This window comes from Vipera berus (assembly GCF_964194415.1).
Source record: "Vipera berus genome assembly, chromosome: 7".
Taxonomy (NCBI): domain Eukaryota; kingdom Metazoa; phylum Chordata; class Lepidosauria; order Squamata; family Viperidae; genus Vipera; species Vipera berus.
In genome coordinates, this window is record NC_138209.1 from 7,803,559 (window position 1) to 7,827,560 (window position 24,002).

General features: G+C 45.0%; 1 protein-coding gene across 1 annotated transcript in view; it reads right to left on the bottom strand.

The window, feature by feature from the left end:
- CCDC158 (coiled-coil domain containing 158) overlaps positions 1 to 12,524 on the bottom strand; it is a gene marked incomplete at both ends in the record, with an annotated part of 60,436 nt that extends 47,912 nt beyond the window's left edge. The window contains 7 exons of the mRNA XM_081333328.1: positions 1,105 to 1,215; positions 2,634 to 2,710; positions 6,782 to 7,109; positions 8,115 to 8,224; positions 9,362 to 9,609; positions 11,810 to 11,925; positions 12,499 to 12,524. Of these exons, the coding sequence (XP_081189454.1) occupies positions 1,105 to 1,215; positions 2,634 to 2,710; positions 6,782 to 7,109; positions 8,115 to 8,224; positions 9,362 to 9,609; positions 11,810 to 11,925; positions 12,499 to 12,524 (1,016 nt within the window). The remainder of the gene's footprint in view (positions 1 to 1,104; positions 1,216 to 2,633; positions 2,711 to 6,781; positions 7,110 to 8,114; positions 8,225 to 9,361; positions 9,610 to 11,809; positions 11,926 to 12,498) is intronic.
- Between the last annotated feature and the right edge of the window lie 11,478 nt (positions 12,525 to 24,002).

Below are 24,002 nucleotides of genomic sequence, written 5' to 3' on the forward strand. Positions count from 1 at the left end.
TATTCTATTCTATTCTAGTCTAGTCTAGTCTAGTCTAGTCTAGTCTAGTCTAGTCTAGTCTAGTCTAGTCTTTAATTTTAAGTTCTCTTGTATTGCCTTTCTATATTTTTATTATGCTCTGTGTCAACCACCCAGAGTTGCTGTAACAGTCAGATGGGTGGCATAGAAATTTAACAAATAAATAAATTATTACAACGCATGCAGCCAGATTGCTTCTGCTGCAGATGGAGCCAAGTGCCACCTTGAAATCCTAACACCAGTGTAGTATTTTTCAAACTTGGTAACTTCAAGATGTGTGGAACTCTCCTCCCAGAATTCGTATGTACCCCTAGAATATATAGACTTTCTTTTTAACCAAAGTTGGGAAGGCAGAATGAAAAAAAAAACCTGTTCCCCGTCCAGATCTCTCTCCATCAAAGTTAATGAGACAACGTTAGTAAGAAGTCAAACCCTCATACCGGTAGTAACATAATCCATCCCAATCAATTGCAATAATTCCCTGAAAACATTTCCTTTAGATTTCTATGGAGATTCTCAATTACTCAGGTCATGATTGTCCCAAAGATGCTTTTTCCAAAAGGCAACTGAATTTTCTTGGGTTTTTTTCCTCCGCTTTGAAAACATTTTGCTGGAGCTGGAAGTGAAGAAGCTTCTTGGATGAGAAATGAAACATTTTCAAAGAAAAAAAAAACAACCCAAGAAAGTCTAGTTGCCTTTTAGAAGAAAAAAAAAGTCCGTTGGGACAGGGGTCTGCAACCTTGACAGCTTTAAGACTTGTGGACTTCAGCTCCCAGAATTCCTCAGGCGGTGCCGGCTGAGGAATTCTGGGTGCTGAAGTCCACAAAGTCTTAAAGTTGTCAAGGTTGCAGACCCCTGTGTTGGGACATTTGCTTTAGATGTGCTGGCTGAGGAATTCTGGGAGCTGAAGTCCACAAAGTCTTAAAGTTGTCAAGGTTGCAGACCCCTGCATTGGGACATTTGCTTTAGATGTGCTGGCTAAGGAATTCTGGGAGTTGAAGTCCACAGCTCTTAAAGTTGCCAGGTTTTTGAGAAACGCTGCTTGAGAACATTTGCTGGGATGCTCTTCGGAAGAGTATTACTTACTGAATGATTTCCATCTGGCTTTGTATATTGTTGGCGTGGCTGTGGGAAGCCTTCGCTGCCTCCCTCAGTACTTCCAAATCCTGTTCGTGGTCACCGATCAGCCTCTCAATGCTGTTATTTAAAAAAAACACACAAATCATAAAGCAGGTGTCTTCGAACCTGGCTCTTTTATGACTTGTGGACTTCAACTCCCAGAATTCCTCAGCCAGACACACTGGCTGAGAAATTCTGGGAGTTGAAGCCCACAAGTCATAAAAGGGCCAGGTTCGAAGACCCCTGCCATAAAGTAATAGCAATAAGACATCTGTGGTCTAATGTGTGGATTATCTCTCACCAAGCTTTAGCAGGATCAAGTTAGAAATCTAGGCCAAAATAGGGCAAATAGGAACAGATATAATTTGCCATGAGAATATAGTTCCCTCCCAGTGTTGTTCTAAAACAGGGGTGTCCTACCTTGGCAACTTTAAGACCTGTGGACTTCATCTCCCAGAATTCCCCAGCCAGCATGGATGGCTGGGGAATTCTGGGAGTTGAAGTCCACAAGTCTTAAAGTTGCCAAGGTTGGACACCCCTGATCTACAACTGTCCCTCCTTCCTTTCTCTTCTAACAATGAATGTCTGGTGTTCATGCCTTCAGTAGAATAATCTAAATAACAATAAGAACCTCTGGTTCTTAATTTTATTAAGCAACCTAGGAACTGAGTATCTTTTACGACACAGCTCCCCTGATCCCCCCAAATTTTTGATGAGCTTCTAAGTCCCATCTCTTATGAGGTCTAGCTTGGCCTCTATCAGATCTTTCTCAGGAGCAATTCTGATGGCCTGGGAACTTTTTCAAGAGATGCCCTTTAGGGCTTTTTCTAATTACCCTTCCACCAGGAAATTTAAAAAAATAAATAAATAAATTTCATGCTGCTTTTAGCTATCAGTTGATTAAAACTCCCTGTGGCCATCAAGTCCCCTTCCTGTTTCCTGCTTCTAAGTTTCTGTTTTATAACAGCTTTAACTCTCTGGTTTGATTCTGCTTTTGACTTACTGCTTCGGATTTCATGGTTTGGTGTGTGAAACGTTTTCTTTTTCATAATACAGGTCCCGTTCATTTCGTGACCCTTGGAAGTTACAACGCACTGAGAAAAAGTGATTAGTGAACCGTCCTTGCACTTACGACCGCTGCAGCAGGCCCAAATGTCAGGTGATCAAAATTTGGGTGCTTGGCATGTATTTATGACCGTCGCACTGTCCCTTGTGTGGCCTTCCCAGCCAGCTTCTGACAAGCAGAGTCAGTGGGGAAAGTTAGATTCACTTAATGACAGTGCAGTTCCCTCAACAACTGCAATGATTCACTTAACAACCATGGAGGGGGGAAAAAAGGTTGCAACGACTGCCTTTCTTGGCAATGGTCATTCTGGTCCCAGCTGTGATTTTTTAAATCAAGGACTACCTGTAATCTGCTGTGGGAACATTCTGGATGAGTGGTACGAAAACAATCTAAAATGCATTTAAGGATTAAGAAACCAGAAACAGCGCACCTGTCCTGATGCTGCTGAAGCAAAATTTCGGTTTTCGACTGTGATTCTCTTTGCAGCATATCTATTTGCTCTTCCAGCTAATAAAATGTCACAAGTTGTTGTTAATTAGACAAGTATTCCAATACAGACAATTATGTAGTACGATATTTTCCTCGGCAATCAAAGCTTTGTAGCCCATTTATGAAACAAGGGACTATCTGTGGACTATCTGTTTTCACACTGGGACGCCCAATCATTTTCAGGCTGCCTTGGTCAATATTTCTTTTATCTTACTGCTTGGGCTGATAACGTGATTTTGAGGAATTCCATCTGCCTTTCCATAAGATAGCACAAGATGGCCCCTTACCCCCATTTCCTTGGGCCATGTGCATTTGTTTCCAAACGGCAACCTCTCCAAATTCTTAGCCAGCATAGCAAACACTACTAGATAATAGTGGTTAGAAAATTCAAGGATTTTGCTTGCTTGCTGAAGACTTCCCCCGATTGCCTAAGCTGTTGCACAGTCTAGCACAGTGGTGGCGAACCTTTTAGAGACCGAGTGCCCAAACGGCAACCCCAAACCCATTTATTTATCGCTGGGTGCCAGGTGGGCGTGGCCCACTGGGTGGGTGTGGTTGTGGTGGTCATGGAAGATTGGGTGGGTGTGGCCAAGGTGGGTGTGGTCACCTCCATGTTGCTCGTGGGGAGGGACACCTGTGGGGGGTGGGCAGGGTTGGGGGAGCTCCAGGAGGTCTCTGGCAGGTGGGGCGGTAGGCAGGAGACTCATCCTGTAGGGTGAGGCGAGGCAGGGCGGGGGTGCCATTGCCTTGGGGCAAGGCAAGGGCTGGGGCAGATGCTGCCTGACACCATTGCCCCCCCACAGAAGCCAGTGAGCGCATGGGGGCCGACGGTGTCCGTCAGTAGCCACAGCCTGCCGTCCCCTCGACTGGCGCACTCTGTGGCTCCGCAGCCAGTCACCAGCAGTTCAAAGAAGCCGCCTCCGAGATGGATGGTCGGCCGACAGCTGAGGAGGTGACGCAGTGGGTCGTGCCTGGGAAAAGGAGAGCATGCGAGGCCAGGAGGGACAGGATTGGGGGGGGGGAGGGAAACCAGCCGTGCCGGGATGCATTCAGCCACGTGGGACCTCGGCATATTAGCAGGCGGTTGGTTGAAGAGGGGCAGTTGCCACCTCCAGAGCATGGCGCGGGTACCCACAGAGAAAGCTCTGAGTGCCGCCTCTGACACCCGTGCTATAGGTTCACAAACCACTGGTCTGGCAGGACATCATTTTAACTATCAGCTTCCAACAGCTGCCCTGATGTGGCTGAGCCGTGATTCAATTTCTATTGGCAAAGGATGCTAAGATTTGTAGCATCCTCAAGTCGCTAGGGCAGTGATGGCGGATCTTGTAGCGACCGAGTGCCCAAAAGTCGGCCCCGCCCTGCCCCGTCCCCCTCCTCGCCCGCCTGCAGGGCCACACACCGCCTCCACGGCCCGCTGCAGATTGCCCAGGTGGCCCAGCAGCACCGTGGTAGCCATGCCCTCCGCCCGCACCCTGCAGCATCAACTGCGCGTGACAAGGTGCGAGGGTGGAGTTTTGTCTCCACTGCCCGGCTGCCATGTCCTTGGCTGCACTGCTCTGTGTGGGCGACTCTCTTCTGGGGGGGGTTGCTGGTGAGGAGGGGGCCTCAGGGGGAGGCAGGGCTGGGGCGACGGCGCAAGTGTCCACAGAGAGGGCTCTGAGTGCCGCCGCTGGCACGCGTGCCTTAGGTTCACCACCGCTGCCCTAGGGTGTCTACTCTTGACCTCATAGTCCTGCATCATAGAACTTAATAATGGCGCAACATTCTCCAAAACTGAATCAGATCATTTTTTTCCTTTTGCTGGCTGGTCAGTTTTCTGTGGAAATGCCTGGGTTCTGGAGTTTTTCAGCTCTCGGCTTACAAAAAGTGCTTCAAGGAGAGACATCGGTGATTGAACCGGCGTATTTTTCTCCGTTTGTTTTTCCTTGCATTAATCAGCTAGGACAGTGATGGCAAACCTTTTAGAGACCGAGTGCCCAAACGGCAACCCAAGACCCACTTATGTATCGTCGGGTGCCGGGTGGGCATGACCCATTGGGTGGGCGTGTCCCATTGGGTGGGCGTGGCTGCGGTGTAACGGCAGACTGGGTGGGACTAAAAAGTTCAATCAATCAATTCCAACTTTGCCAGATCTTTTTTTTTCCCCTCGCGAGAAGTTGAAATTGATTGATTGATTGAAACTTTTTTTTTTGCACACGATGGCGGAGGCCTAAAGCGAAAAGGTTTTATAAAACCCACCTTGAAGGCCTAGGACTGGGGTGATGGCACGCGTGCCCACCGAGAGGGGCTCTGCGTGCCACCTGTGGCATGCGTGCCATAGGTTCGCCACCATGGCGCTAGCAGGCAATCTCTAGTTTATCTGGGTTGATCTCAATCAACCAGACAGAAGGGGGCCTGATTCTGATTTGAATGAGAAACTTCCACAGCTATAAGGCTGGGCAAGAAAATTGCGGGGAAAAAAGTCTCTGAGGAAAACAAGGACAAACTATTTCTTTATCGTAACCAAGTAAACGACAGGGTTGTGTTCCTGTAGTCACCAGGACTTGAACTCAACCTGGAGAAGGCTTTCATTTACTTATTTATTTGTTTTTCATGTCATATCGCTGTGTTTTAGTCCCAAAGACTTGTCAATCTCATCTTCCTCATCATTCTCTACTGTTCTGTCCTGGAAGGTTGACTGTCCTTTGGACTGAAACCTACAGCCACTGATAAGCTGGGCTGTATTCTCTTTGTGAAGGAGGTGGGACGTTTCTAAATTTGAATAAATAAAAATAAATAAAAGTTTATTCGCTGTGACTTCCAAAAAGTCCCAGGGATGGAATTTCTCACGGCCTCTGGGATTCCTAAGAAGTTACAAAATATTTAGTGGGGGAATCTAAGACTAGATAGAGCAGGGGTGTCAAACTCAATTTCATTGAGGGCCACATCAGCATTGCGGTTGCCCTCAGGGGGCCGGGTGGGTATGGCCAGGGTGGGTGTGGCTAGAGTGCGTATGGCCTACTGGGTGGGCGTGGCCAGCTCTACATCGTTCGCATCAAGGGTGCCTATGGGGGCCTGGGCAGGAGTGGGACAGATCTGAGGGTCTCTGGCAGAAGGAGGGTCTCTGGGCCAGGGCCAAGGCAGCGGGGGCCATTCCCTCACTGTTTCCAGGATGGCTTTGTGGGCCACATGAAACCACTTCGCGGGCCGGATCTGGCCCCTGGGCCTTGTGTTTGACATGTCTGAGATAGAGGTTTACTAGTCAGAACAAATGCATCTGTCAGCAGGCAGGCAAAAAGGATTTTTCTGAGACTATATATAGAAAAATGTCAACAAGAATATAAGAGATTTCTCTGACATTCTTCTTTACAACAAAGATGCCTTAATTATATCATCATTTTCTGCAAAATGGTAGGAGGACCAAGAGGCATGTTATACTATATATATATATATATATATATTAAAAAGTTTGGCCTTGCATATGTAATGGGTGATTTATAAATAGATTAACAATTGGATTTTAAATATATCTAATTGGAAATAGTTTCCATTGCCCAAAAGGGGAAGCAGAATAAAACTGGTTAAGAATGTGAATCACATACTTGCCACTTACGTTACTGTTGTTTTTTTTAAATTAAGGCATAGTGATCTCTCATCTGAAGCAGGACTCTAATGTGGTGAGTAAGTATATAGATAGGCTTTACTTTCCTACCATTAATGTGGTTCTGATTGTGGAGTTTGGTCCATGAGGCCTTGGTGCTCTCTGAGTTTGGTGGTTTTCTTGCAGAGGTTTCATTATCAAACTAGATGACGTCATCAGTCATCTGGTAATGCTGATGATGTTGACTAGTTTGGTAATGAAACGTCTGCAAGAAAACCACCCAGCCTCAGAGAGCGCTAAAGACCCCACAGTTCAAATAGGATGAGCTACAAATATGAAGTTAACAACTGTGACAACAAAGGTCATCAAACGGGACAAATTCACTTAACAACTGTCTCGCACAGCAACAGAAATGTTGGGCTGAGCTGCGGTCATACGTCGAGGACTACCTGTACATTTCCAAATTTGGGGTGAAGATCAGCAACTTAAGAGGGCAAATCACGTACTGGAGCAAACTTGGTTTTCACATGCAGTATCTCTCTTTCAAAGTCCTGGAGAATCCTGGCAAAAGCAGCGGGCAGGTAGGAGATGCGGATATTGGCGAAGCTTTCGTAGCCATACGTCTTCTGGTCTGGGCCACCTTCGTAATGCAGGAGAAGATTGCGGAGCTGTTCGAAGACCTCGTCGTGGCCCTGGACCAACTTTTTCAGATATTCAATCTGGCTACTGGATTCCTTCAGCATTTCCTCCTGAAGCATGCTGGCAGTCTGCAACTCGTCCACCGTGGCCCTCAGCCTGCTGTTCTGACCTTCTTGTGATTGAGATTCCTTTCGTCTGCTTATCAAAGAATTCAAACCAAGAAAGAGTGCAGAGAAGAGCAACGAACAGGATTAGATGGTTGGAGGCTTAAACATACAAAGAACGGTTGCAGGAATTGGGCATGTCTAGTTTAATGAAAAGGAGGACTAGAAGCGACATGGTAGCAGTGTTGCAGTATCTAAGGGGCTGCCACAAAGAAGAGGGGCGGGGTTTTTTTGTCAACCTATTCTCTGAAGCACCTGAAGGCAGGACAAGAAGAAACGGATGGAGAGGAGCAATCAAGGAGAGGAACAACCTAGAAATGAGAAATTTCCTGACAATGAGAACAATAAACCAGTGGAACGACTGGCCTCCAGAAATTGTGGGTGCTCCATCACTGGAGGTTTTTAAGAAGAGACTGGACAGCCATTTGTGAGTTTCTGCTTGAGCAGGGGGTTGGACTAGAAGACCTCCAAGGTCCCTTCCATGTTATAGCAATAGCACTGAGATTTATATACCGCCCCGTAGCACTTTACAGCACTCTCCAAGCGGTTTATAGTGTCAGCCTATTGACCACCACCACTCCCAACAATCTGGGTCCTCATTTTACCGACCTTGGAAGGCTGAGTCAACCTTGAGCCAGTCAGGATCGAACTCCTGGCTGTCGGCAGAATCAGCCTGCAATACCGCATTCTAACCACTGCGCCACCAGGGCCCTGTTATTCTGTCATTCAATACAAGTTCAAGAGCTATGAGCAATCCCACAAAAAGCTCCCCACAACCTCCTCGACGTGAAAAACTCCACCAGCAATCGCTGCCTTTGGGACATTCCGTGACGCAAGGCTAAAAAGAAGCTGTGCCACAGTATTTATTGTTCTCTGTCCGGGAAGGTGAGCAAAAAAGAGAGACTCGTCTTCCTTGAAAATCGTTTCACCAATTCCCATTTAAATCATTTTGGAGCCAACCCAGAAAAAAGTAATCGCAAGAAAGATTTACCTGGGAATGGTGACTCTGTTCGGTTCGGGTTATGAGAGTACTCACCTTAACTCATTAAGGGAATCTTTCTCTCTCATCGCATTTTCCAGATTCGTCTGCAGCTCGAAAACCGACTGCCGTAAAGCGAATTTCTGTTGCTCATGTTGTTCTGTGTTCTACAGGAGATGAAATAAGGAAATTAAATAAAGGCTGGAAGAATGGGGCAAAGGAAACCACAGAGACAGACGCAGGGGAGAGATTTTTCTGCATCACAGAAATGGAAAGAACACATTCCTTAGGAAACTAATTCACTTGGAGCAGGGGTCCCCAAACCGTGGCCATTTTATGACTTGTGGACTTCAACTCCCAGAATTCCTCAGCCAGCCATGGCTGGCTGAGGAATTCTGGGAGTTGAAGTCCACAAGTCATAAAATGGCCACGGTTGGAGACCTCTGACTTGGAGCTTTCCTGCTACGGGTTGTCCTCAACTTACAACCACTTGTTGAGTGACTGCAGTTACAACGGCAATGAAATCGGTGACATGACCTGTCAGACCTGCCACTACATAAATAGAAACGGACCTTGGCTCCATTTGTTGAGAAAGGTATTGGAGATCAAGTGTATTGTACTACTGTACTATTGCAAAGCCAGAACTGAGAATTGCGCACTGAAACCCCTAAGTTTTACTTTTCCCTCCCTTAACTATCTCTCATTACCTGTCCCAATATCATCAAAATGTTTTCACAATGGTCAGTCCAAGCGCAGTTTGGTATGTGGCCCCCTCCTTCTCCCAGCTGGGTGACCTTGAGGCAGCATCTCGAGGAGATACAGCACTTACTTTTACTTCCCCAAGCATTCCCCACTTCATTTCCCTTCCCCACAGTTCATGGCAGTCTGTCACCACAGGGCAGCAAAGCACAAGAAAGCATAAGGTAGCAGCTGACGTGACCATTTTTTACCCTCACATTTTTTTCTAACCACCCAAAACAAAAATCTATTAAGGAGGAAAGACGCTTTTTGCTTTAATTGGCAGATCTTTGAGATACAGTTTCTCTCCCCAATAGCAGAAACAAAACAAAGAAGGTAAATTAAACGTACATATGGCCTATCTATATGCAGAACAATCCAGCTTTTCTTGGCACAGATGTTGAACTGCTGTTTCGTTTCTGTTTTTTTTTCATGTTTCCCCCCCTTTTTATAACATACAAAAGTCCCAATCTGGACAGTAACATCTGTTCTCTCTAGTTGCCTGAGAATATTCAGGTACAGGTAGAATATTCAGGCAAAGATATCGGGACAAACATGATACTGACTTCACTTAGCTTCTTCTGCAAGTCTCTGACTTGTTGTGCATATTCTTCCAAGATGTTCTCCACCTGCTCTTTTCCAGAAAAACTACTTGATTTTCTTGGGCTCCCGATCTCCAATTCATATTTGGAAGGCTGGGTCTTAGGAGGGCTACTGTATGAACTAGGAATATTGAACGAGGTGTTGTCCAGGTCTGTACTGCTGTGCTTGTTTGAACTCGACGATGATTTGGGGCTGGTCATAATGTGAACTCCTAAAACAAACATATGGACCAGAATTTGACAGGGACTGAAGAAAACACAGAATAATATAACGGTGGGGGAATGCTAAACTCTATTAAATTCTTATTAACTGTTTTTATATTTAGCTTTTTCATTATTCTGTATGCCTCTCAGAGTCACTCCAACAGTCAGACAGGCAGCATATAAATATAAATTTAATGAATACATGAAAAAAATCACAGTGATTACTTACTGTTCTAATCAATACTCACAACCACGACACCTGATAAGATAGGGGATAACTGCTCATAACAGCTTCTCTACACACACACACACACACACACACACATCAAGATTTTTTTCCTTTTTGCCATAATGAGGAATTAACACTCCTTAAACAGTGAAAGTCTCAGAACCATAGCCCACAGCAACTAATAAAGCACCAGAAAACTGCATTTACAGGTAGTCCTTGTTTAGGGACCACCACTGAGAAATGGTCGCCAAGTGGGAAATTACCTGGCCTCAGTTGTGTTTTCCTTGAGAATGCTCACCCCAACGTGGGAATAATTAGCAAAAACAGGATTAAGGTTTCTACTTACATTCATTGGAGAGAAAGGGATCACAAGAGAATATGCAGGCACATAGCAGGGAATACATTGAGCTGTTTGCATCATGTGCTCATGGCTCCCAGCCACAGGCATGCTTGGGACTACCCCATTGCTTTTGATGTCTATCCCCCATTGTGTGCCTGCCTATCCTCTTGTAATCCCTTTCTCTCCAATCTCTCCACTCTGCAAGGAGGGGGGAAAAAGAAAAAAACAACTAGGTCAAGCACAGACTATTGTGTGCTGATTGTAAGGGCAATTAATGAGGAAATTGGTCGTGAAGTTATTTTTCCCCCAGCACCATCGTAAATTTGAACAATTGCTGAATGAGGCAGTCAGTAAGTGAGGGCTGCCTGTATTTGTATCACTAAATAAGCAAGGCACTATGCATAGAACTCAATTCTCAGAAAATATACTATGATCAAGTTATTCTAGGGTCTCTTTACAAAAGGTTTCAACATTTCTACTATAAAGTAAGGACCATTCTTTACCACCTTTTCGCTCTATAGATAAAAATAATCCTGCAAGGTACATCACTATTAGCTTTTTTTATAGAAGAAATTCGTCTGAAAGACAGAGATTTGATGTTGTGGAATACAGAGAGATTGCCTAGATTTAACTCAATATTTGGGGGGTGTAACATGATCTTGTGGTATCCCGCTCATACACGTAAGCGGCATTCACTAGCAAACCTATGAAAGGCTGAAGATGCCCTTCTAAGAAAACATTTGTTGCCAGTTGAAATTATACTAACTAGCAACAAAGAGAAGAGCCCATCAGGAACCTGCACCCCAGTAAACCAAATTGTTTCTACAGTATTCACTGACTGTATTTCAGAGATGGTATGGCTGGCATGCTGACCTTGTAATTAAGGTAAAGGTAAAGGTTCCCCCGCACATGCGTGCTAGTCGTTTCCAACTCTAGGGGCCGGTGCTCATCTCCGTTTCAAAGCCAAAGAGGACGCTTGTCCGAGGATGTCTCCGTGGACATGTGGCCGGCATGACTAGACGCCAAAGGCGCACGGAATGCTGTTACCTTCCCACCGTAGTGGTCCCTATTTTTCTACTTGCATTTTTACGTGCTTTCAAACTGCTAGGTTGGCAGAAGCTGGGACGAGTAACAGGCGCTCACGCTGTTACGCGGCACTTGGGATTCGACCTGCCAAACTGCCGACCTTCTGATCGACAAGCTCAGCATCCTAAACCACTGAGCCACAGCGTCCCTTCTGACCTTGTAATTAGGGGTAAATAATAAGGAGGTCTCAGAGATGGTATGGCTGGCATGCTGACCTTGTAATTAGGGGTAAATAATAAGGTCACAGGGAGGGGTTTATCTAAAACATTCCAACATCATGCTGTGATTTCCCATGTCTGCCTTTTTTTTGTCTTTGAAAGGTAATAGACTAAAGATATATAAGCTCTGGCTCTGCTTTTGCTCAAGGTTTGTTCACAAAATGCCGAAACGTTGCTAGCGGTCCAGTATATACTATATGCATGCAAATAAAATTGTGTTGTATCTTCAAAGAGATTTGGTTGCTTCAGGTGAGCCAGGTTTCAGTCTCAACAATCTAAAAAATATTGCAGAAAAAAGGCCAAGTGTAATTTGCATATGTGCAAATTAAACATACCTATGGCACTGGAAGGAGAGGACCTTCCTTCTCGACGTCCGGTGGATTCCGAAGAGAATTTGGTTGCTTCTTCCTGGAGTTTCAAGGTTTCTTGTGTTTGTTTTTGCAATGCTTCCCTGTACAATGAAGCGGTAGATTGTAAATGGGACGGGAACTAGATTCTAGCACTGTGCAGAATCGATTTGGAAGAGCTACTTCGTACTCATGCGGCACAGCACCTCTTTGCTCCTTATTAAAGCAGCCATGTCTTTCCCCCCAAACTTTTGTGTAAGACTAGGAAAAAGAGTTGTGACCGATTTGCATTAACGACACAGCTGCTTTAATGATTTGTCTTATTAAAGCAAGTACATCTTTTTTCAAACACACGGGAGTCTAAGAATGAATGTGGCTGTTTTAATGAGCAGCAGAGAGGTGCTATATTCATGCAAATTCCAATTCTGAATTAATCCCTCTGAATAGTTTTCAAAATGAGCACCTCTCTACTGTCGTTAACACGTTTCCTAAATGCAAAGTGAATGTGAAAAGCATCAATGCATTTCAAACTTAAAAGATGTCCGGGAGGTTTCTCATTGTTCAGAGAAAATGTTTTGTTATTCTAATATCCCACTTATCATGGTAAAAATGTTGAGCAAAAAGTTAACGGCAAATCATAATTGAAATGTTTGTAATAGTATAAAACCAGGTACTACCTTAGTTCGTTAATATTCTTACTCATTTTTGTAAAACCTGCAAAAAAAATAATTATTTTATTGCAACATTATAAATCAAGTTCATAAATGTTTTGACAAATCATGTCAATAAAAAGATATTACAATACTTGTGGTTTATATTTTATGGTAGAAGTCATACTTGTTAAGTGCTAATTATTTATTAATAACATTTAACTGGCTGAGCAATTCAAATAAAACGACGTTGGGCAGCATGGAAGACAAAAACCATCCACAATAAATACAGTGGAAGGAATCAATACAGGTAGTCCTCAACTTATGACTGACCATTTAACAACTAAGAAGCAATGGATGGAATCTAATCAAAGAGAGAAACAACCTAGAACTAAGTGGAAACTTCCTGACAGCTAGAACAATTAACCAGTGGAACAACCTGCCTCCAGAAGTTGTGGGTGCTCCAACACTGGAAGTTTTCAAGAAGAGACTGGACAGCCATTGTCTGAAATGGTACAGGGTTTCCTGCCTGAGCAGGGGGTTGGACTAGAAGACCTCCAAGGTCCCTTCCAACTCTACTACTACTACTACTACTACTGCTACCACTACTACTACTACTACCACTACTACTACTACTACTACTACTACTACTATTATTATTATTATTATTATTATCCATTCAAAATTAGGATACTTTTAAAAAGCTGCTGCTTTTGCATACGTGGGGGACGCGGTGGCTCAGTGGGTTAGGACGCTGAGCTTGTCGATCAGAAGGTCGGCAGTTTGGCGGGTCGAATCCCGAGTGCCGCGTAGCAGAGTGAGCGCCTGTTACTCGTCCCAGCTTCTGCCAACCTAGCAGTTCGAAAGCATGTAAAAATGCAAGTAGAAAAATAGGGACCACTACAGTGGGAAGGTAACAGCGCTCCGTGCGCCTTTGGCGTCTAGTCATGCCGGCCACATGACCACAGAGACGTCCTCGGACAAGGGCTGGCTCTTCGGCTTTGAAACGGAGATGAGCACCGGCCCCTAGAGTCGGAAACGACTGGCACGCACGTGCGGGGGAACGTTTACCTTTACCTTTACCTAAAAAGCTACTTATGGCCTGTTGTAGAAATTACAATTGCTGCCTTTGTGTGATTGGCAACCAGCAGAAAGTGTGGGGAAAATGGCCATAAGTCACTTTTTTCAATGCCATTTTAACTTTGAACGGTCACTAAGCGAACGTTTGTAAGTCAAGGACTACCTGTAACCCAGTTGGGAGGTAACTAAGGTGAGTAACCATAAGCAGGAACAGGAGCAACTGGCGCACAAGACAAATTTTGGCAAAGGCTCACCCTGATTCTCATTTTAAACACTTGTAACCTTTTGTTTTCTTTTTAAAGAAAGTATTCAAACCAACAAGTAGCAAATAGAAGAACCAGGAGGTGTGGGATACGCGTATGCAAAAGCAGCATTTGAGTGACGGTGCCATCAAACACGTGTCATCTGTGGCTATCACAGTTTGTCACAGATTCCATTGGCAAGTCAGGGGGCGCACAAAGTTCTATCCTCTAATTCAGGGGTCTTCAAACTTGGACCTTTTATGGCTTGTGGACTTCAACTCCCAGAATTCCTCAGCCAGGCACGCTGGCTGAAGGAATTCTGGGAGTTGAAGTCCACAAGTCATAAAAGGGCCAAGTTTGAAGACCCCTGCTCTAATTAATACAGCCAGCCTGGCTGAAGAATTCTGGGAATTGAAGTCCACACATCTTAAAGTTGTAAAGGCTGAGAGAGACATTGAACTAGAGCAAGGTACGCTACCTTGGCTCTTTTATGACTCGTGAACTTCAACTCCCAGAATTCCTGAGCCAGCACAGCTCAGCTTGGAAACCTCTCCCTTTCCCCTCAGCATGGCTGGCTCAGGAATTCTGGGAGTTGAAGTCCATGAGTCATAAAAGAGCCAAGGTTGCCTACTCCTGAGGAATCTCTTTGTTCAGGAACAAAGTTCTTAAAGACATAGGGGGATGTTCATGACACAAGTCCCACTATAAACGAAAATATACAGCTACGGACACCAAACTTCACAGGCACCAGAATATAGCACAGTTCCTCTATTTCTATGAATCATTTGCACAGTTCCCAATGACCACAGGCCTTGCATTTTCCATAGACAGATAGTTCTCCACTTACAAACGTTCACTTAGCGTCTGTTTAAAATTACAAAGGCATCGAAAGAAGGGACTTACGACCAGCTTTCACACTTACGACATCACAGCGCCCCTACGGTCACGTGATCAAAATTCAGAGGCTTGGCAACTGACTCGTATTAGTGACAGTGCCAGGGTCCCAGAATCATGGGTCACTTTTGACAAGCCAAGTCAGCGGGGAAGCCAGATTCACTTAATAACCGTGATACTAGCTTAATGGCCGCAGGGATTCCCTTAACAACTGGCGGCAAGAAAGGTCGTAAAATGTGGCGAAATTCATCAAACGACTGCAACTGTCGTAAGTCACTTTTTTCAGTGGCGTGGTAACTTTGAACAGTCACTAAATGAACTGTTGTAACTCGAGGACCACCATTAAACCGCTCCACAGCACTCTAATGGCAGAAAGTGAAGAAGAACTAAAGAGCCTCTTGTTGCGGGTGAAGAAGGAGAGTGCAAACGTGGGCTTGAAACTCAACATTAAGAAAACCAAGATCATGGCATCCGGCCCTCTCAGTTCCTGGCAAATAGATGGGGAAGAAATGGAGGTAGTGACAGATTTTGTTTTCCTGGGCTCCAAGATCACTGCAGATGGGGACTGTAGCCAAGAAATTAAAAGACGCTTGCTCCTGGGGAGGAAAGCCATGGCAAATCTAGACAGCACACTAAAAAGCAGAGACATCACCCTGTCAACAAAAGTGCGTATAGTCAAGGCTATGGTCTTCCCAGTTGCAATGTATGGCAGTGAAAGTTGGACCATAAGAAAGGCTGAGCGCCAAAGAATTGAGGCCTTTGAACTATGGTGCTGGAGAAGACTCCTGCGAGTCCCTTGGACTGCAAGGCGATCAAACCGGTCAGTCCTAGAGGAGATCAACCCTGACTGCTCTTTAGAAGGCCAGATCCTGAAGCTAAAACTCAAATACTTTGGCCACCTAATGAGAAGGAAGGACTCACTGGAGAAGAGCCTAATGCTGGGAAAGATGGAGGGCAAGAGAAGAAGGGGACGACAGAGAATGAGGTGGCTGGATGGAGTCACTGAAGCAGTAGGCGTGAGCTTAAATGGACTCCAGAAGATGGTAGAAGACAGGAAGGCCTGGAGGAATGTTGTCCATAGGGTCGCGATGGGTCGGACACGACTTCGCAGCTAACAACAACAACAACAACAACAGCACTTTAGAGCAACCTCTGGGCAGTTTACAAATGTCAGCATGTGGATCCCCAACAATCTGGGTCCTCGTTTTATCGGCCTCGGAAGGGCGAGTCAACCTTGAGCCCCCATCAGGATGGAACTTCAGACAGTGGAAAGAGTTTTTTGCCTGAATACTGCATTCTAACCATTGTGCCCCCGTGGCAACTAAGACTTTTTATGTCTAAAAAGACAATGTAAATGCCTTAATTAAATAATACTAAATGCTAAAAAAAATGCTAATAACCATCTGAGTTTTCAGCGAGTTGCAATCTTTGTGCTGGCGAAGGGTCTCTGAAGCACAATGAAGCAAAGCATGATGAAACCTGGTATTCCTGTTATCCAAAGACATCACTGGGAACTTACAAAAGCTCCTTACACTTTTAAGCATCTCTGTGCCACAGCAGAACAATCATTAACCATGAAACTTTCAAGCACTCTTTTAATCATTAATACGGCACTGTGCAATAGAAAGACACTGGGTTGGCCCTCTTTTCCTAGCTTACGTTCACTTCTGTATATGAATATTCACATTATTGCCTAGGGTTACTTCAGTGACTGAGATGTTGTGCGTCAATAAATGAATAGATACCCTACATATAAAGCCAGGAAATACGAAACAAGAAAAAGGGAGAGGGTTTTTTTTGGTATTTGTAAGCGCCCAGAATCTATGGGAGTGGAGGCTATAATAAATTTTAATAATAATAATAATAATAATAATAATAATAATAATAATAATAATAATAATAATAATAGTAATAATAGAAAATGGTAATTGAACAGTAGGGGGTGAATGATGAAAGTGGCTGTGATTGGTCAAGGAGGAGAAAGGTGATCCCAGGAGTTGGTATCTAAGGTGGTAGCAGAAATGGCTGAGTTTGTGTCAGATTGTTTAGCTACTATCTGGAAAGAAGAGCATGTTAGTCTAGTCCAGGGGTCAGGAACCTGAAACAGTGAAAGAGCCACTCGGAACCGGTTCCCTCACAAAAGGAAAAACTGGGAGCCGCAAAAAATGTGTGCGCATGGGCGTACATGCGTGCATGCGCAGAACAGGGTTTGACTGAAGAGTGGAGCCAAGGCGAGCTATGCACCTACCCTGCATATTTGAATTGATAGGTTGAACTTTTTTAGTCCTTTTTTTGGGGGGGACTGCACATGGCAGAGGACTGGGAGCATGCGGCTCCGGAGCCGCGGGTTGCAGACCTGTGGTCTAGTCATTTGAAGGCAGTTTCTAATTTCAGAAAGTCAGTTTTCAAGGCATCCCCTATTAACAATGAATAGGTGTACCCATTCAGAGGTGCTAATGTGCTGGTGTTGGGTGCTAGAAGGAAGGCTGGCAACCATTCCAGATTCCCCTTTATTTATTTATTACATTTTTACGCCATTCTTCTCCTCTATAAGGCGACTCTGGGCTGCTATTGTATCTCACAATTTTAGTCTCATGGAACACTTACCTTTGGTCTACTCAGTTCTCTAGCTTCTCACAACACACTGAATTGTAAGTTAACCACGTAAGCTGGCATCCAAACTCGGCTACACCAAAATGACATTGGCTTGTTTGTGAATCAAAGCCTCTGAGACACTCAGCTATTCATAACAGGAGCCATCTGTCAGAAATGGCGCCGGGTCTCCTGCTTGGGTGGGGGGTTGGACTAGATGACCTACCAGGTCCCTTCCAACTCTGTTATTCTGATTATTGGGGCTCAGCTAAGGGAACCAAGAGGGGAAGAAACCTATTCTGACTTTAAGAATATTCTTATTTGTGGTTTTTTTTTCATCAATCGGCATGTCTGTCAACCTTTTGGCTTGCCTGGGCTGCGCTGAGTGAAGAGAAATTGTCTTGGGCTGCATATAAAATATAGTTGATGTATACAAATAACACACTTCCTTTATTTCTTTTTTATGTTTTATGGGATCATGTGGGGCCGGATTATTAGGTGTCCAGGGTTAAAGCCACCTGCTTTAGAAGATCTTGGTATTCTAAAAATAAGAAGCAACATGGCCTTGATTCAGGGGTCAACAGAAGGACTGAATTGTATCTTAGATTTTCTCTTTTCCTTAGGTTTTCTCTTTTCCTTCGATATCCACCCCACCCACCCCCTTTATATTCTCTCTGTATCCATCACTGTTACGAATGTCGATTTTGTTTACCACTCGCTGCTATATGAATTTTGCTTGGTTTGCTACGCTTCGCCAATTAAAATGTATTTGTTTATTTATGGAAAAATGAAGATCTCGTACAAAATCCAGACTTACGGAGGGCGATCCGTCGGACTCCCAGGTCTTCTCCTTTCAAATCCCAGCTAGGAGCCCTTCGGGGCTTTTCCCACTAAGACGGCTGGGCACCTGGAAAGCTTCACCCATCTGCTGGAGCAGTCTGCCAGGCCTGGATGGCACCGTGGGGTCCAACCCCTTCAAAGGGCTCAGTCGGTCTCTGATCCTGGGGGATGGCTTGGACTACCCATGACACCCAGGTGAGGCTGGCTTGCCCCACCTTGACAGCATCTCCCTTCAACTCAGCCAGAGGCTTGGCCACCTCGGAGGAACAAGGATATGGGGGACACTGGGGAGAACCTGCTCCCCGAGGCCCAAGGTGTGTCCCACCTGCTGCAGGTTGCCCCGCCCCCTGGCAACTCACCTGCGAAGGACCAGTGGGGAAAGTAACAGACTGGACAGATCATCAGGGCCTGCAAAACCACAGTGGCCTCTGCTGTTGGGAGGTGGTACTGCAGGGACTGGCTTGACAGCCAAGATAGAATAACATGGAGGAATCATGCAAAGTTGTTTCAACAACTTCTGACCAAAAAAAAAATGCATTGTGCCCGGGAAACAAGGAAAGGCTAAGCAAAAGACTTTCCTCCCTGATTTTCTGGAGTACACATTGGAAGGAAAAGATGGTCCGATTAGGCTTCCAAGGTGTTTTTATTCGAGCCTAGCTCAAGATGGTTAGCCCATGAAGGACAATAATTGTAGCTCAGGGTTGAAATGAGGGGTCCTTGGTGCTCTCTGAGCTGGCTTGTTTTCTTGCAGATGTTTCATGACCCTAACTAGGTAACATCATCACTGCTAGTCCTTGATGATGTTACCTAGTTAGGGTCATGGAACATCTGCAAGAAAACAAGCCAGCTCAGAGAGCACCAAGGACGCCTCAGTATAGTTGGTTATGGCTAATACAGTTATAGTTAGTTCAGTCTCAGCTCTGGCATCTTTATTTATTTTTAATGTATTTATTTAGGTAACATCTTTATTATTTTTACAAATAACTCAAGGTGGCAAACACATGCTGTATGCCTTCCTTTTCCTATTTTCCCCATAACAACCCTGTGAGGTGGGTCGGACTGAGAAATTTACCCAATGTCACACAGCTGGCTTCCATGCCTAAGACGGGACTAGAACTCACCCTCTCCTAACGATTGGCTTAAAGTCATGGGACTGATTTTCACGCTTAAGGCAGCACTAGAGCTCACTGTCTTCTGGTGATTGACCCAAAGTCACCCAGCCATGTTTCATGCCTAAGGTGGGACTAGAACGCATCGCCTCCTGGTTTCTTGCCTATGCCTTAAACCAGGGGTCTTCAAACTTGGCCCTTTTATGACTTGTGGACTTCAACTCCCAGAATTCCTCAGCCAACTTGGTCCTTTTATGACTTGTGGACTTCAACTCTCAGAATTCCTCTGCCAGCATGCCTGGCTGAGGAATTCTGGGAGTTGAAGTCCACAAGTCATAAAAGGGCCAAGTTTGAAGACCCCTGCCTTAAACACTAAACCAGACTGGTTTAGCTGCCATTCCCCATGGCTAAGTGGGGAATTCTGGGACTGGCCAAGATTGAAAAACAATCTGTTTCCCCATCTTATCAACCTCAGGAGTGTATAAGGAGACACTGGCTCCAAGATAGCCTTCTCTGACCTGGCACCTTCCAGCTGTTTTGGGGTGACCACTCTTAACATCCTCAGCATGGAAGGCCTCCAGAGGAAAAAGAATATTTTCCTTCATGATGTTAACTCCTATTGTCGACGTTTGAAGTCGGCATAGCTAATTGGGTGGGAACTGTGGCGTTCAACAAATAATGGTGAAGCAAATTATAGTTGCTGGACTCAGGCAAATGGTCTCCTGTTTTCACAAAGGCAGATTGAAGCTCCACTCAATTTGTATGGGCACTGTGGTCGCCAACTTGACTTTTTAATCACCCCTCCTGGAATGCAGTTCTCTCTCATGAGAGCTACTGTCATGGTTCCGACTGGCGAACCCAACAAAGCAAGCACAGCTGAGACGATTCACTCTGTGATGCAAAACTTTATTGAGTACAGCGTTTCGGCACAGATGAATGGAAAACTAGCTCTGACTAATTGGTGCCAAAATCAGTATATTAAAAGTATAGAAACTCCCCACTCCTAATAGTGCAGGTCACGTTGTCCAAATAAGCTTCAGACAGTTGTCATGAGGGAAAGTCTCCAGTTCTTGTAAACAATATTTGAGTAAACTTGGTTCTCGTGGCCTGTCCATTTGGCACCTGCAATCCACATTCCCCCTCCCCCCTTGAGTCTGTAGGCAAGCTAAGAAGCAATAATGCTGAAACAGCATAAGTAATCTTCACAGCTTGACAGCTACATTCTTTTTTCTTTTTTAAATTCATTTTGACTTTGGGCCAATGATCAGGAGACAGTGAGTTCTAGTTCCATCTTAGGAATGGAAACCACCTGGGTGGCCAGTCGTTCTCTCTTAGCCCAACTTACCTCACAGGATTGTTGTTGTGGGAAAATAGGAGGAGGAAAGTGTGTGGGATGTCTTCACTGCCTTGAGTTATTTGTAAAAAAATAATAATAATCGGAGCAGGAGACAAACAAATAAATAAATTGACATCATAACTCCATCGGTTGATTCGAGCCACATGCACTTGTGTATCAGGTTGCAAAGTGGCTGCTTATAGGTTGTGTGGGTGTTCAGCACTTCCTAATCCCTACATACTTATCTGTTTAAATTTGAGAACCGTTTTCATCCTATCCTTCCAAATCTCTCTGCCTAACAGGTAAACATTGACACACACACACACACACACACACACCCCAAGCTTTAAATCTAAGCACAGCACTCACTCCTGTAAAATTCAGCAAGGCAACAGCCCTGGCTAAAGAAGAGAGCAGATTTTCCACAATAAAATAATTGTGTGTGAGAAAGCGCAGGGAAGGGCATTCTGAATTAGAATCTTGGGGGTGGGGGTGGGTGGGGGTGTCCCCAAAGTTTGAACAAAGCAAGACATTGTGAAGCAAATAAAACCACACAGCCTGTCCTGGGCAATGAGACACCTACCTTTGATGCACCTCTGACGGAATTCTGCTTTGTCGTACTTTGCAAATATAAGCGCTTCTCATGCCAGTTCTGGTGAGGAACCAGCTCATGGGGTGACCTTGCCGTGTGCATCCCAGGGCAGGAGGAAACTTTGAGGGGTGCCCTGGGCTTCATGCTTCACTCTTCTTTATGCATATGGCACATTGGGAAGCACCAAACACCAAAGAGAGCTGGTGAGGTGCAAAACCATGGGAAGAGTTTGTTAGCTCAGTAGCAGCCAGTGTCCTGCCTTTGTCTGGAAGGTCACCTAGGAAACAGACTCCACCTCTGATAAGAGCTATGTGCTTGTGTGGGCACCACACTCAACAACTTCTGGTGTCCGGTTTCGCTAGCAAAGTGGGTCTGTTCAAGCACTGTTAAAAAAAAGGGGGGGCCTGTCCTTGCTCCTTGTGACTTTTCACAAGCCACGCCACAAATCTTCTAGAGCAGAGGTGTCTAACCTTGGCAGCTTCAAAACCTGTGGACTTCAACTCCCAGAATTCCCCAGCCAGCCAGCCATTTTATTTTCATTTTAATGCTGGCTGGGGAATTCTGGGAGTTGAAGTTCTCAGGTCTGAAAGCGGCCAAGGTTTGGACACGCCTGTTGTAGAACGTCTTCTCTACTGGTAAGCCTGAACCTGGAAGTTCGTGAAGTCTCATTCACACAATACGATTGCCTGGAATATTCTATCTATAAATATGAGATCTAAGGCAGTCGAGAGTTTTTGATATGTTTTCACTTTTGCATTTTGAAAAAGCTGATTCTGAGGAAGATTGGAAAGACAGACAGGTTGTTTATTTTTGATTTGGTGCAATAGGTGAATCTTTTCACAATGTTCTACAAATGATAAGGTTGTCTTCTTTCCATGCAAGCATCCACCTACCATGGCATAAAGTCAGCCAAACATAATATTAGGGGTTTAAAGTCTGTTCTATGTGTTGGCCTACAGTTCTCTTAATTGAACCACAATGGCTGAGAATAATGGAATCTGCAGTCTCATACATTTAACAGAATAACAAAATTGGAAGGGACCTTGGAAGTCTTCCAGTCCAACCCCTTGGCCAAACACGAGACTCTATATCATTCCAGACAAGTGGCTGTCCAGGCTCTTCTTGAAAGCCTCCAGTGATGCAGCACCCATAACTTCTGGAGGCAAGCTGTTCCATTGGTTGTTTTCAATATCAGGCAATTTTTCCTTAGTTCTAGGTTGCTTCTCTCCTTGATGAGTTTCTTGTCTTGCCTTCTGGTGTTTTGGAAAATAGGTTGACCCCCGACTTCTTTGCGGCAGCCCCTCAAATATGGGAACACTTGCTATCGGGTCACTCCTAGTGGACATCAAACTATTTGTAGTTTGTAGAGTTTCATTTCCAGCACAGCCGCTGCGTGGAAAGGACTGCTATCAACTTTATATCGCATGCACTTTTAATCAATTGTAGCTAGCAGCTTCTGAAGTCCTTAAAAAAATCACACCACTGTCTCTTTCTTGGGCTGTTGCTGCCTCTCTGGGCTGAACACCCTCCTTCAACAACAGAAGGCTTGAGAACAGAGGCAGCAGGGTGGGAAAAGCTGAAAAGAGCCAAGCTATTTCCTTCACATTTAGCAAGGGATTAATTTCACCTGCCTTTCCTGTTTTCCTGGCATGGTCTCTTTCCCCCTTTATAAATTCAACTGGGCAAGTCTTTCAACATCCATACTCTACAGAGCAAGCAGGAAAGGAAAGGAAGGGAAGGGAAGGGAAGGGAAGGGAAGGGAAGGGAAGGGAAGGGAAGGAAAGGAAAGGAAAGGAAAGGAAAGGGAAGGAAGGGAAGGGAAGGGAAGGGAAGGGAAGGGAAGGGAAGGGAAGGGAAGGGAAGACTGGGCTTTACTCTCCTCCCACCCTCCTTTTCTCTCCCTGCTACTTCTGACAAGCCACAAAACAGTTAGCAGAAAAGCCTGTTGAAGAACAGGAGAAGATGCTTTCATTCTTCTGATGCAATGAACTGAGGAAAAAACAGCCATTGTAATGGTAAATTGCCAAGGGACTGGGAGAAAGGGCTGATCATCAATCAAAGACGAAGCCCTAGGAGCTCATTTAAAGAGTTTGCTCCCCAACAGATTGAAATGTCTTACTTTCTCTCTGTCTTCTTGGTCCTTTTCTTTCTTTCTTTCTTTCGCTTTCTTCCTGGTCCTGGCGCTGTGAAGAAGGCCCAGCTCGTTCGCGGAAAGACATTTTGCAGAGGGAAAGATTTTGCAGAGGGAGGAGAAATGTGCCGCCTGGAAAAACAACTCATGAAGTGGGACTGGTTCAATTAAGGTGCCCCCCCCCCCCACACACGGAATGTTTCCTTGAAGAAGTCTTTGTCTAGCACCGTGGACTTCTTGCAGCCACCAGGAAAATGGACTTGTCCTTCTTGGTGCTTCTTGTAGCCTACAATCTGGCAGAGGGTGAGAGAACTCATCACGGATGTGGAGATTTTTCATCTTCAATGCTCTCGTTCCCAGACTTTTTGGGTTACTGAGGGTGTGTTCAGAGGGAACTTGGAAAGACAAAGTGATGAGGTTCGTGATGTTGGACAGTGGAAACAGAAGCCTCATTTCTTCTTCAGAAGCTAACACAACCCATAAAGGAAGATACCTTTACTTGGAAGCATTGCTCCAAGGAGGAGCTCCATGGGGATTTACACTGAAAGGCGGACTGGAGCATAAAGAACCATTAATCATCTCCAAGGTAACCCCTGTTTATTTGACTTAAAGATATATTCAACAGGAATTTTAAGCAAAACTTAAAAGCTAGAATTCCTTTAAAGAGTACCAAGTGAAGCAAAGCATTGATTCCAGGAAAGAATGAGGAAGGAGT